The sequence below is a fragment of the Piliocolobus tephrosceles genome, chromosome 11 (genome assembly GCF_002776525.5).
Source record: "Piliocolobus tephrosceles isolate RC106 chromosome 11, ASM277652v3, whole genome shotgun sequence".
NCBI classification, from domain to species: Eukaryota; Metazoa; Chordata; class Mammalia; order Primates; family Cercopithecidae; genus Piliocolobus; species Piliocolobus tephrosceles.
The window spans coordinates 2,882,631-2,896,704 of NC_045444.1; the positions used below are offsets into that span (position 1 = coordinate 2,882,631).

The 14,074-nt window shown below is 53.8% G+C and overlaps 1 protein-coding gene across 4 annotated transcripts in view; it reads left to right on the forward strand.

The window, feature by feature from the left end:
• The window catches only part of GLI2 (GLI family zinc finger 2), a 262,572-nt gene that overhangs the window by 53,370 nt on the left and 195,128 nt on the right, over positions 1–14,074 (forward strand). For 3 of the 4 annotated variants that reach the window (XM_031936443.1, XM_031936444.1, XM_031936445.1), the window contains exon 2: positions 7,927–8,104. In XM_031936443.1, the coding sequence (XP_031792303.1) occupies positions 7,957–8,104 (148 nt within the window). In that variant the 5' untranslated portion in view covers positions 7,927–7,956. Of the gene's footprint in view, positions 1–2,961; positions 3,113–7,926; positions 8,105–14,074 lie in introns of those variants that run through there. The other variant, XM_023185212.3, reaches the window with a different exon arrangement.

Sequence of the window (14,074 nt, forward strand, 5' to 3'; positions counted from 1 at the left end):
TACAGGTGTGAGCCACCGCACCCGGCCTCACCTACTTCTGTCTCCCTGTGGGAACACTTTTTTTCTTGCCTTAGCGTGTGCCAAGGGCATCTCCCTCCCTTTGCTCGTGCAGTTCCCGGACCCTGGAGTGCTCTTCCCTTTGTGCTGTCTGGGCCAAGTTCAGGACCCAGACTCTGACTGGAAGCCACAGGGCAGACTGGATGGTCACCAGGAAGCCTCCTCTGACCTCCTCAGGTAGCCCGCCCTTGTTGAACTCTCATAGGTAGAAACTCACTGCTGCTTGTTTGACGTGTAGCATATACTGCCGTGGACTTTGAAGCACTTTCTACACAAGTGCCTGCCTCAACAACTCTTTACATGTGTGTCTATAGCTGTGCTTTTATACATTTTGACACCCCTATAATAATTCTGGAGCCTGGCAGGCATCTATGCATACAAAGAAGTTGGCCATGATGGAGAAAGTAGAAAACGAGAATCTAGCAGACATGCCTTGGACCGCCAGCACTGCCGTATCTTAGCCGTGTGACTCTGGGGTGTTTACCTATCCTCTCCGGGCCTCTGATTTTAAGTGAAAGCAAAGTTCGAGATATTGGCCCAGTGGGAGTAGCTGCTGTGAAAGGTGAAATTACTTGAGGAGAGGAGCTAGCCGGCTCGGGACACCTACATGTGCTTGAAGGTTTCGTTGTCTTTCTCTGGTCACGGGGCTCCCAGTGTAGGGACATCCTGGGCAGAGGAGGGGGTCTCAGGAAGGACAGAGCAGTTCAAGAGGACCCTTCTTGCTCTGAGTCAGCGTGGGAACCACGGATCCCAGGGGATTTTGGAAGAGTGATTTATTTTCTTCCAGATGTGTCTCCCTTCATTGTCCTCACGGCCTACTGGGTACCAGGTGGGGTGGTGGGCCATGCACCACATCCGTAGAGAAACAGGGGAGTCTGTTGGGAGCAGTGGCTGAGCACTGGTGCCTCACAAACATCGCCACCTTCGAGTTTCTGGATAACCTTGCTGAGGGTGCGTCCCCTCACTGTCTGTGGGAAGCCACGGTCAAGGTTTTAGAGCCTGAGGGCCATGGGGCTGGCCCGGACCCCACAGCCCTGTGTTCCCACATCTGACCGGTGCAGGCATCTTTTGTAGGGTCCGGGCTCCCTTCCTGAGTTTGCCATCTCCCCAAAAGACCCAGAGTGGAGGCTGTAAGCTGTGGGAGTCCCTGGCTGGAGTGGTGGAACAGGGACCAGCACAGGTAGGAGCTTGCGGTTCCCCTCCCAGTGTGGTATGGCTGGAAGAGGAGGAGCCGGGGACAAGGCATTTGACACAGCTGCCCACCGCTCTGCACTCTGGAAGGCCTGGCACACCTTCTTGAGCTCTGCCTGGCCCCAGTCCTGGAGCTCCTTGTTGGTGCTGCTCTCTGGGGCTCTGTGGAGTTGTTATCCTGCTGGACCCTAATGAAACCGTGGCAGGCTTCGGGTTCATGTACAGTGATGGGAAGGTGGACAGAAAAGGCAGAAATTGGCGCTGCCTAGGCCTCAGACCCCACAGGCAGGTCTGAGGAGCTGGCGGAGGCCCTGACCATCCCCCCAGGGCCCTGCAGGCAGGTGATCTTTTCTTGGAGAAGAAGAAAATGGGAGAAGCTGCTATAACAGGTGTTATGGGCCGTGCTGGGAAGGCTGACTGTCTTCCCAGTCACCCTGGGAAGGAGGGTACTCTGCATCACTGGGGAGCAAACTGAGGCTCCGAGAGGGGAAGTAACATGGCCACAGACACACAGTGGATGCAGACTATGCTGGTCCAGGCACACACACACCTCTCATTGTGGGAGAATTCAATGCCTCATGTTTTAAAATAGGATTATTTTGCCACTGGCAGTAAAATGCCAGCAGTCCTGGGGAACGCTTATGTTCCCCACGTCCCTATCTCCTTCAGGGTGGAGGAGTGAGTGTAAATTTGTCTGGGTGGGACACTGGGGACTGACCTGGGGAGTCAGAGCCCCCTTTGCTCCTAGCCTGCCAGCCTTGGCATTGTGGCATTGGGCTAGTGTCCCTGAGGTCATTTTCCCAATGGAGACAGTGATGTGAGGGGAGAGGAAAGGACTGGTGCCCAGCCCCTGGTAGATATAGGACCAGTCCTCAGGGCCTCGGGCCGTGAGTCGGCTGCTCCCCTTTTAGCTGTCATGAGATTAGAATGACGATTTCCCTTAATCTGGGCAGCAGTGTGCTCTTCACTCCAGGAGCTTTCACTTTTAATCTCATTGGATCTTAAAAATAAGTCTGCGATCAAGGCAGGGCGTGTGTTGAACTCTCGTGTATGTGCACATGTTTGCCTGGGTCTGTGTCCTTGTATATATACATGTGAGTGTTCGTGTACCTCTGCATGTAACTACATGTATCCTGTATGTGTGCACGTGTGTGGCTGCATATGTGCTGTGAGCGTATGTGTGGTGCATGTGACCATGTGTGACTTTATATATGTGTGTGTCCATGCACACATCTGTGACTTTAATGCGGTGTGCATGTGTGTATGTGGCCTGCGTGCATGTGTATGCATGTGTGTGGCCGTGTATGTGGTTTGTCAGTGTATATTCTGTGTGCTGTGTGAGTATGTGAGCCTGCGTGTGTGTGTGCGCATCCGTGTGTGCCGATGTGTGTGTGTGGGTCCTGGGCACGCATGCCGCACGGCTGACATCACAGCAGAGGTGAGAACACCGTGGCTCTGTGGTGTCTGTGATTGCTGAGAGGCGAGGCTTCCTCTCTCTCCTAGAGATTGATTTTGCCTGGGGAACAATGCTCTAATTCCTGTGAGTCACTCGTTAGAGGAGTTCAAAGAAGCCAGGTGGCGGGAGGGTGTCTGGGATTTCAGGTTTCAGGGTGATTCGCTCATTCTGCTCTGATTATTGATTTATTCTTCAAGCCAGTCCTTTAACTCAGAGTCCTTAACCTTTTCTGTGCCGTGGGCCCCTTGGCAACCAAATGCAGTTTGTGGACTCCTCTAACAATGCTATAAATGCATAGAAGACACAGGACTATGAAAGAAAGCGATGATGCGATGTCTAAAATGTTCAGGGCACCGCATCTGTGATCAAGAATACATGTGCTGCTTTACCAACACATCAAAGGGCAAGGTCAGCGGTGGGGGCTAATGAATGGCCAGCGTAAGTCGGTGAGCATGGGTATATCTGCGACTCGTGCCACTGGTAGCCTGAGGGAGACACCAACTTCAGCTCCAAACTAGCAAAGATAAAAATGTATTTTTTTAAATCAGGTTAGACAGTCTGCTTTAACTGGAACTTGTAGATTGTTTATTTATTTATTTCGAGAGAGTCTTGCTCTGTTACCCAGTCTGGAGTGCAGTGGCACGATCTTGGCTCACTGCAAACTCCGCCTCCCAGGTTCAAGTGATTCCCCTGCCTCAGCTTCCCGATTAGCTGGGACTACCGGTGCATGCCACCACACCCGGCTAATTTTTTGTATTTTAGTAGAGACAGGCTTTCACCATGTTGGGCAAGACGGTCTTCATCTCCTGACCTCGGGATCCGCCTGCCTCGGCCTCCCAACGTGCTGGGATTACAGGTGTGAGCCACCGCGCCTGGCTGAACTTGTAGATTACTTGGAAGCCAGAAGGGACCTTATGAGCACCCCGTTCGGTTTTTCATATACTGATGCTGTGTCAGAAACAGTTGTGGAACTAACAGAATTGCAGCTCTTCTTGCCACCCCCTGCCTAGACTTGGGGAATCAGAATCTCCAGGGGAAGGCCCCGAAATGCCCCTGAAGCTTCTTGCTGTCACCAGTGCCCCTGCTGAGGTCCCAGAGAGCAGGTGACCTGGGTGAACCTCCTAATAGACAGGGGGCTCCTCCGGGCCCTGGGTCCCGGGCGCCCACTCCCACCCCCTTAGCAGAATTTTGGAGAGTGTGGCTGTGTTTCCTTTGTGGTTGTTTGGACAGCGGCAGAGCTGTGTGTTTTGAAGCCAAAGTGAGGAATTGACTCTTCTCCTCCCTGTGGTAAGTGCTGTGACTCCCAGCCCCTCTTTTTCTGGAGCCCTGTGGAGCCTGTGGGAGCCATCTCTGGAGAGACCCTCCCTGCGGTCCCCAGGCAGCCCCTGGGGGCCCAGGTGAGACTGTCCGCTGGGGCTGCAGGGCTTGACGGGTCTGCCTCAGATGAGCTTTGGGGAGTGAAAGTGGCTGCCTGGGACCCTGGGCGCCTGGTGTTTACCTAGAAATTGTGCTAATCCCACTAATTCCTGTGATTTACACAGCCTCTTGGCTCTGTGTACTATCTTCTTCTCTGGGAAGGGGTGGGAAGGCGAGGCCACGGATGCAGTGGGCACTGCCTGGAATCCCCCTGCTGCATCTGCTCCCCACAGGCGTTCCCGAAACGTCAGGTGCATCTGTGTGCACATCCTTTCCCCGAGCCACAGTCTGGGAGGTGAGCATCTGAATACATGCCCCTCCTCCCTCACTACGTTCACCCAGTTTCTGGAGCGACCACACCCTGAGGTCTCAGGAGGCATTTGGGCTGGAGGATCTGACTGTAGGCCTGGCCCTGTGCCTCCCTGGGGAGTGGCCTTGGGCAGCTCACTCTCCATGGGGGCCTCAGCTTCCTCCCCTCTAAGAATTGGTGATGACATCCACTGTGCTGAAGTGAATAGGTGGGGTTGCCATGAGGAAGCTGCAGCTGCTGTGTTTTTGTCTGTTCTTCATGGATGGAGCCTTCTAGTTACCAGCTTGGGCTGGGCCTGGCTATGGCAATGCTGTGCTGAACAGCTCCTGGCCTGAAGGTGATGAATGTAATCCGGGGACATTGACTAGGGACATGATCTGACTGCTTCAGGGCTCCAACCATGGGCTAGGAGGGGAAGGGGGGCTTCCTGGAGGAGGTGATGTCTGAGTGGCACCTTGAAGGAAGAGTAAGAGTTCATCAAACACAGAAAGGTGAAGGGTTTCCAGTGAGTGGCAGAGGCCTGGCTGTGTGCAAGGGCAGAGCCAGTTACCCCTGTTAGGAGGGTCACGCAGCCAGGGAGCTGGTAGGGAGAGGAGGCTGTAGGTAGACATGGGAAGGCTTTACCTGAAGGCCAAGGGGCTCAGCAGGGGAGGGATGGAGTGATACGTGGTTTCTGGGAAGGTCCCTGGCTGAAGCGCAGGGAATGACCTGGAGTGGACCAGACGTGTGAAAAGTGCCAGGACCCAGAGGGGAGGAGTGTCTGGCACAGAGCAGCCAGTGGGAGAGGCAGTGCTGGCGAGGCGTGCAGGTGCTGGGGGGTGTGGGGTGAAGTGATGGGGCTCACAGTCTTCGTGTGTGTGGGGAGGAGAGGAGGAAGGTGGCTCAAGGATGCAGCTCAGGTGACTGGTGTGGTGGTGCCTATGACCAGGTAAGGGGCAGAGGAACAGCAGGCACGAACCAGTGCATACTGCTGGTGGCCATTCAGATAGCCAGAATCTTAAGGGGTGGATTTTAAAGTGGGCTTAAAAAAGCAGGCAGCAATCCCTGAATTTCTAGGCCGCAAGGAGGCCCCTGATTCACCAGCAAGGTGATTTTTCTCTCTCCCATCTTCTTGACTTTCTTGGGCTTTCTGGGCAGGGAGTTTTGAAGGATTGTGGAAACCGGCCCGGCTGGTGTGTGCAGATGAGCCAGGAGCTGACAGGAGCTGTGGACATCCTTCATGTGGCTCCTGCATTGTTCTTGTGTACTCATTTTTTCCTACTTAAAAAGATGTGCAGTATTGTGTGGATTTAAAAAATAAAATTCTAGGCCGAGTGTGGTAGTGTGCACCTGTAGTCCCAGCTGAGGCCGGAGGATCGCTTGAGCCTGGGAGTTTGAGGCTGCAGTGAGCTTTGATTGTGCCACTGCACTCCAGCCCGGGCGACAGGAGAGACCCTGTCTCAAAAAAGAAAAAATCTTGGCTGGGCTTGTTGGCTCATGCCTGCAATCCCATCCCAGCACTTTGGGAGGCCGAAGCAGGTGGATCACTTGAGGCCAGGAGTTCAAGACCAGCCTGGCCAACATGGTGAAACCCTGTCTCTACTAAAAAATACAAAAATTAGCTGAGTATGATGGCGCATGCCTGTAATCCCAGCTACTCGGGAGGCTGAGACACGAGAATCGTTTGAATCTGGGTGATGGAGCTCGCAGTGAGCTGAGATCACACCACTGCACCCCAGCCTGGGTCACAGAGTGAGACTCTGTCTAAAAAAACATAAAAATAAAGATAAACAAACATAAAGACAGAAAAGTTCTAGGGCCTACTAATGTGGATTTAGCGGAGGGCCCTGGCAGTGGAGCTGACCGCAGGTGTCTGCACAATGTGACGCCCGTCCCCACACTCTCTGCAGGCCTTTCACACAGCTGCCCGTAACCTTTCTGCCCCACTCCTCCAGGTGTCCAGCCAAAAATGCCAGCTATCTTCCTCACCACCTTCTTTAAAACATGTGGCCGGCCAGGTGCGGTGGCTCACGCCTGTGATCCCAGCACTTTAGGAGGCCGAGGCGGGCAGATCACCTGAGGTCAGGTGTTTGAGACCAGCCTGACCAACATGGAGAAACCCTGTCTCTACAAAAAATACGAAATTAGCTGGGCGTGGTGGCGCATTCCTATAATCCCAGCTACTTGGGATTGCAGGAGAATCGCTTGAACCTGGGAGGCAGAGGTTGCGGTGAGCCGAGATCGCGCCATTGCACTCCAGCCTGGGCAACAAGAGCGAAACTCCGTCTCAAAAACAAACAAACAAAAAACGAACATGTGACCTTCAGATTTCTCTTCTGATAGAAAGGCTGGATTGCCAGTGTCTGCTCTGACCCACAACCCAGCTGGAGACGGAAGTTGCCTGTTTCCCGAATCCCTCTGAATGTTCCTCCCTTGCTCACAGCCACTTTCCATCCCTCCTTATCCAGTCTGTAGCCCGGCCTTTTGGCTCTGCCTTCAAAGCATGTCCACGTTTCACCAGCTCCACCAGCTCCACCACCACCTGCTTAACCCAAACTGCTGTTGTCTCTCCCTGAGTCAATGCAGTAGGCCCCTCTCCCCCGAAAAGCCTGCTGTCTGCACAACAGTGGAGTGATCCCTTTACACAGGGTGTCAGCCCTGCCCCTCCCCTGCTCAAGACCCTCTGATGCACTTGCCTTCTGGCCACTACTCGAAGAAGCCAGCCTCCTCCCACATGGCCCCTGGCTCCTGGCTTTGCCCTCTGGCTGCGGTGAGGTGGCCCTTCAGGCATCCCATCCCTACCCCAGAGAGGCCTAGCAGTGCTGCCCCACTGTGCCCCTGCAACCCTCTGTCCTGCTTTCTTTTCCTGACCCACCTCCCACTCACTGAAATTAAATCTACATTTATTTTCCCCTTGTTTGCCCCCAAGGAGAATGTAAACTCCACATATTGTATCTTCAGCACCAGGTGTGATGCCTGGTGCATACTAGGGGCTTAAAAATATGTTGACTGAGTGCATGTGAGTCAATAAAGGATGAACATTTATTGAATGAATGGGTGAAGGAATGAGCGAACATGCAGATGAGTAAGTGAAACGTTCTCGTGAGCAGGGAAGCCACCTGAAAATGAGGGCCTTTCTTTGAGGACCTCCAGGTCATTGTCACCATATTTATTTTTATATACCCCATGATTTGCAGACAGAGGTTATTATTTCTGACTTTACTCCCCCATCAGAGGTTACCTGCCGTTCATATCAGTAGGAACTTGTTACTTAGATTTTTAGAATCTGGGTAGAAGATGATGAGAATGGCCTGCAGTTGTCCGTGAGGTCGTTCGGAAGACCAGACGAATCCCAGGACTAATAATTCTCAAAATTAATTAAACCCTCCTTCCTAATTATAAGAGAATTAGAATGAAGTTGGTTGCTTTAGAAGCGAGCGGCGGTGTGAATCTGGGTCGGCGTTTCCCGGCTGGGTTTGGGCGCAGCGTTGGTGAGTGTCTTTGTCTTCTCTTTTAGGGTTGCCACCTAGGACGATGAGCGGCTGAGATGGAGACGTCTGCCTCAGCCACTGCCTCCGAGAAGCAAGAAGCCAAAAGTGGGATCCTGGAGGCCACTGGCTTCCCCGACCCGGGCAAAAAGGCCTCTCCTTTGGTGGTGGCCGCAGCAGCAGCAGCAGCGGTAGCTGCCCAAGGAGGTACTTTCTGTTTCGCACACTTGGAGGGCAGCAGGGGTGTTTTTCATTAGCCCGTTAGGATTTAATTAGAGTGGTGGCCTATGTCATCCGGGAGGCACGCTGGGTTTATGGAAGGCGAAGAGGAGGGCGCCTCTGCTCCCTGGAATCCAAGGCACCATGAAGGTCGCCTGTGAGTTTGCGAGGAGGTCTGGCCACCCCAAGTCCAGGGGGCGGAGCTGCCTCAGACAGCGGCGGGTGGGGCCTGAATACTGGGAGGGGAGAGAGGGAGGAGGGGCGTGGTCGCTGCCAGGCAGCCCTGGGGTGCGTGCAGCTGGCACATTTGTGATGTGCCCATAGAACTTCTTGCTTCTTGCCTGCCAAGGACTGTTTTGGAAAGTAATTGTCTCCTGATGCCTTCTGGTTCAAATTAGAGGGTCAGGTACGGAATTTACTATCTTAGGTGAATTTTTGGCCAACTTAATTATAACAAAAGAGACTACACGAGCCACAGCCTCTCATTTTACTGCCCCAAAGAGAAAGACTCTCGGGTTTCCACTGGGCCGTCCGTGCCAGCATCCCGTTGGGAAAGTTTGGCGGGAAGGCGAGACCTCCCCTGTGTCTGCACAGTCCATCTGGAGGCCACAGAACTATTTCTGTCTCGGAGGAATGGAGAGACTTTGATTTCTTTTCCTCCCTTTTTGTTCCCGTGCATTTAGTCAGGCCCTGTTGCTCTCACGGCTCAGGCACAGCTCAGAGAGCAGCCAGGGAAGAGAATGCGCCTTTTCTTCCTGCCGGTGCTTGGGTAGCGCCTCTCACACTTTGATGCATACGCAGTTGTGGGGGGCTTGTTTCGGTGCAGACCCCGATTCAGTAAGTTGGGGCGGGACTGAGTTTCTGCATGTCTGGTGGGTGCCAAGACGATGCTGGGGCTGCTGGTTCACAGGCCACGCGGAGCCTGTGAACACGGAACGGGAAACGGGGATCAGGAACACGGAAAGACCCTCGGAAGGGTTTAGGAGCTGGTGTTTGTAAGAGTGGACCTGAGGGTCTGCGAGGGGTTGTTACTATATTTTCTTTTATTTGTCCTGTGATTCTAAGTGGGAGGTCATTACTGGGATGTGTGGCCCATGTCAGGAAAGTGAGATCTGAGGTCAACCTTCAGGCCCCCTTGGGGAGGTGGCCTTCTGAGCTGGACGATGCCTCTCCACCCTGTGCCCCTTGGACAGGGACTCCCTAGGCCCTCCCTCTGTGTGGAGGGGCCAGCTGGGAGTGGAGGAAGAGCTTTTAGGTGGAGTGGGAGGAGCCAAGCGCACAGGGAGGGAAGAGCGGGTGGAGGGGCCCTGGTCCTGGGACCACATGGTCTTTTCCTTCCCCTGGGTCAGGGCCATCCCTGGCCTGTGGGGACGCCCCAGGCTGCCTCTCTGTCCATGCTCTGAGGCCTTGTGAGCTCCAGGAAGCCTGGCCTCCGTATATGTCTGGCCTGCCGCAGGGTTTTCAGCGGGAACCAGCCCCCCATCCCTCCGCCCTGCACCCTGCCTCTTCAAGCCATGAGTGGATCATGAACCACCATGGTGCAATTTCCTGATGTGTCACAGCAGTAGAGGACAGACTTAGGCAGTAATTAGACAGTAATTAGAATGTAATTGCGGGGGAGCCCCTCTAGTGTCAGGCTGAGTTGTCATTATTGGTGCAATAGCAACAGATGCTTGAGCGATTCTTGATCTGTGGTGGGAGTAGGGGCCAGGCAGGAGGCCCAAAGCTTGGAGTACAGCACCTCTACAATGGCCTTTACCTCCCAACGCCACCCCACTGCACCCCACCCCCAACGCTTTCCTGCCCACCCCGCAGTCTCTCGTCGTTTGACTGCAGGGTGACTTGGCTGGTGAGGTTCCAGCAGAGGATGGACCCAGCCTTCGTGAGCATAGTTGCCACAGGGCAGGTGGCCTGTTGGCAGTCTTGGGCCAGATGTCTGCTGCTGGAGAGTCGTGAGGACCCCAGAGCCTCCTTACCCATGGCTGCTCCCTGCACCTGTCTCTGAGCAGCTTTTTTGGGAAGGGTCCTCCTGGAGTCGGGAGAGCAGCCGTCCCTGCGTGGCACAAAGCAGGGACATTGTGGGCTGAGTCTCCTGGTGCTGGTGAAACGCGGCGGCTGCATTCGTGGATGGGATGGGAGGTGTGCTGGCCTGGGTCCCAGTTTTCCTAATCTGTGTCGAGAGTGGATTTGACAGGTGTTGTCCACAGTCTTTATGATCTTGGAACTTTGGATTTTCCTTAAATGTTACTGGATGGTGGCAGAGGTGCGTGAGCAAGAATCTTCATGTACTTAGCAACCCTGAGTCCCCCAGAAGACTCCAAAGAGCCCCGGATGTGGACCTCACTGCCTGCAGGAGTACAGACCTGTCGGCAGGTGAGGAGAATGTGTGGAAAGAGGTGCCTGGCGGCTGCAGGTGGTTGACGTGGGTGCCCCTCAGGGGCAGGGATGCTCTTGCGCTCATCTCTAGGCCTCAGCATCTGGTGCTGGGCCTGGCATGAGGGGTACCCAAGGGTCTTCTGGGACCAGAATGGTGTAGGAGAAAGGGTGGCATTGGTGAAGCCCGGGGAAATCCTCATGGGCCAGAAGCATTTGCTGCAGCCACTGAAGAGTTGGGCACTCAGCCTTCAGGCGCAGGGCTGGGTGTGGACAGTGGATGAGGAGGGGCCGTGAGGGACTGTGCCAAACCTGGGAGAGGGACAGTGCTGCAGGGTGCACACTGGGTGGCTGCAGGAGTGCAGGGAGCTGAGAATTCTTGCTGAGGGGCCTCTCTTCTCAAGTTATTTCTGGGAAAGACGAATCATCTTGGCCTGGGCAGCTTGTCTGAAACCTGTTTGCTGGGGGCAGGAGCAGACTGAGTCAATTCCCCTGTCGCTGCTCGGGTGACCACTTAGACACCGGCTCCTCTGAGGCCTGGCTTGTTCCTCCAGATCCCCTGACATTGTCCCCATGGTTCACACCCTGATTTGCTGTCTGGCAGAAAGGGATGATTTATATGAGCTTAGTGTTTCTTGACGTATTACACATCCGAGGAGGGTGGGTGGGCCCTGTCTGAGGATGTCAGGGGCGCAGTGGTGAGGAAACAGCCAAATCCTGCAAGCTGTCAGGAGCTGTCTCCTGGCATCTGTAAGGTATCCAAATGTGGGGGCACCCTGCATTCCCCTGCAGCTCATGGCCCCTCATCCAGCCTCCCCCACCCCTCACTGTCACCAGTTCCAAGAGCTTCCATTCCACTGTATGTACAGTTGGTTCATACAGTACAGATACCTACAGGCAGAAGGATTTCACTTTTTTGTTTGTTTGCTTGTGTTTTGAGACGGAGTCTCACTCTGTCGCCCAGTGTGGAGTGCAGTGGCATGATCTCAGCTCACGCAACCTCTGCCTCCGGGGTTCTAGCCACTATCCTGCCTCAGCCTTCTGAGTAGCTGGGATTACAGGTGTGCACCACCACGCCTGGCTAATTTTTGTATTTTTAGTAGAGACAGGGTTTCACCATGTTGGCCAGGCTGGTCTTGAATTCCTGACCTCAAGTGATCCGCCCGCCCTGGCCTCCCATAGTACTGGGATTACAGGCATGACCCACCGCAGGATTTCACTTCTGAGTTATTTCTATCAGTGAAAAATTGAAGACAGCCTGCCTGTTCATTGATAGAGGGTTGGTTCATCTATGGAACATCTTGAATGGAACACGATGCAGCCACTGAAGATGTTACTTAAGACTTTTCAATTACAGGGTGGGAACATGCTTATATTCTAATATTAAGTGGGATAAAAAGACGGTGCAACTGATCTCAAGCCCCGCTAGGAATGAGATAGAAAGTGAGGGTTCAGAGTGAGGAGAGAGGACATGAAGGAGGTGGGAGGCCCCAGCAGCAAAGCTCGGAAAACCCAGGCAGGAGCTCCTGGGTGCCAGGCTGGTGCGGTCAGAGCCTCTCCTTCAGTACCTCCCGTACTGTAGATGAGACCGAGGCCCATTTGGGCATGGGGCTTGCCCAAGGCTGCCAGCTGCTTCAACCACGAGCTGGGCCCGGGGCTTGGGGCTCCTGCCTCTTACATGGTGAGAGTCTCTTTCAGGTATTTGCATTTGGATTGTTGTTTAGATTGCTGTTAGACTTGGGCCTTAATTTAGGTCCTACTGCTACCCTGGGGTGAGTGTCCAGCCTTGGTAAGCTCTCCTCGTGTGTCTTCGTGTCTCAGTTCCCTCATCCATCCCAGGCCCTGATGGCACCTGCTCTCTTCCAAACAGCCGGTTTGTTGAGGTCTGGGGCTGTGACCTATTTGCAAAGTCACCTACCTCGACTGGCCTCTGTTGCCCGACTTCCCCTAGGAGTCCATGAGGCTGGACCTGTTGGGGGCTGGGTGTTTCCACTCAGTGTCACTATTTCCCTGTGCCAGAAAATGCGTGAGAAACACATTTGCAGAGCAGAGCACGGCTGGGCTGGACCGAGCTGGACCAAAGGAAAAAGCAGCCCTGTGGTCAGACTGGGTAAAGGTTAGTTTAATCATCTGGCTGGAGCAGTTCATAAGAGCAGACAGCAGAAGCCTGGGAGGGCGAGTTCTTTCCCAGCCTCTTTTGCTGTTGTGCTAACACTTCGGAGGCCATAAATCTTCTAAAACACATTTTGGCCCAGAGGTTTTCCCCTCCTTTAACTTCTAAAATGGTGTAATTTTAAAAGCAATTTGATTCAGATGTTTCTCATTGCCTTATTCTGAAACTGTCCAAATTCTGTTGTATTTTCCTCCTTCACTGTGGGTTCTCTTTCAAAAATATTTCCGAACCTCTCTGTGCCTCACTGAGCACCAGGGACTACTCAGAGCCTCTGGGATAATACGAAAGGCGGAGCCATGAAACCCGGAGCTGGGTCTGATCTCATGAGCTTTACTAGTTTCTGGAATCAAGCAGCCAGACAGACTTTAGACATCCTGGGATGTACCTGCAATGGCCAACACCCACCTCTTCCATGGAGCAGCCACTGTGTGCTGGGCCAGGTGTCCTCCCAGTGTGGGCCTCACCAGCAATGTCAGCATCCCCTGGGAACTGTTAGAAATGCTAATTCTTTTTTTTTTTTGAGACGGAGTCTCGCTCTGTCGCCCAGGCTGGAGTGCAGTGGCCGGATCTCAGCTCACTGCAAGCTCCGCCTCCCGGGTTTACGCCATTCTCCTGCCTCAGCCTCCTGAGTAGCTGGGACTACAGGCGCCCGCCACTTCGCCCGGCTAGTTTTTTGTATTTTTAGTAGAGACGGGGTTTCACCATGTTCGCCAGGATGGTCTCGATCTCCTGACCTCGTGATCCGCCCGTCTTGGCCTCCCAAAGTGCTGGGATTACAGGCTTGAGCCACCGCGCCCGGCCTAGAAATGCTAATTCTTGAGCCCCACCTTAGACCCACTGCATCCGTGTCTGTGGGGGTACAGCCCAGCAAGCTGTGTTTACGCAAACCCTCTTGGTGATTCCCATACGCTCCTAAGTAGGAGAACCACGTGTTCTGACTCCATGAGGTAGGGTGGATCTTTCCATATGTAAGATGGGAGTTAGACACAGAGCTGCAGTGCAGATGATGCACTAGATGACTCTCAGCACAGTGCTCCAGTGTTCCAGGAGGCCTCTGTGCTACCTACTCATACTAGCAGCCCTCCTATCTTCTTCATTGGCCCTGCTGGGTTCTTGGAAAGTTTTTCTGAGGCACAGTTTTGTAAGATGGGAGTTAGACACAGAGCTGCAGTGCAGAGATTTCTTTCAGGAGACTTCTGATGTACGTACACAGGCCTGCCAGGGCACTTCTTGGATAGTAGCTGCAACACTGCCTCTCTTCAGGCAGTGCCAAGGAAGTAGTGAGAAACAGCCCAGGCTCTGGAACCAGGCTGCCTGGTTAAGTCCCAGTTCTGCTGACCTTAGGCAGGTCTGTGCCTCACTTTTCTCATCTATAAAATGAACGTGATCTTGGTTGTGAGCATTCCTTGAGT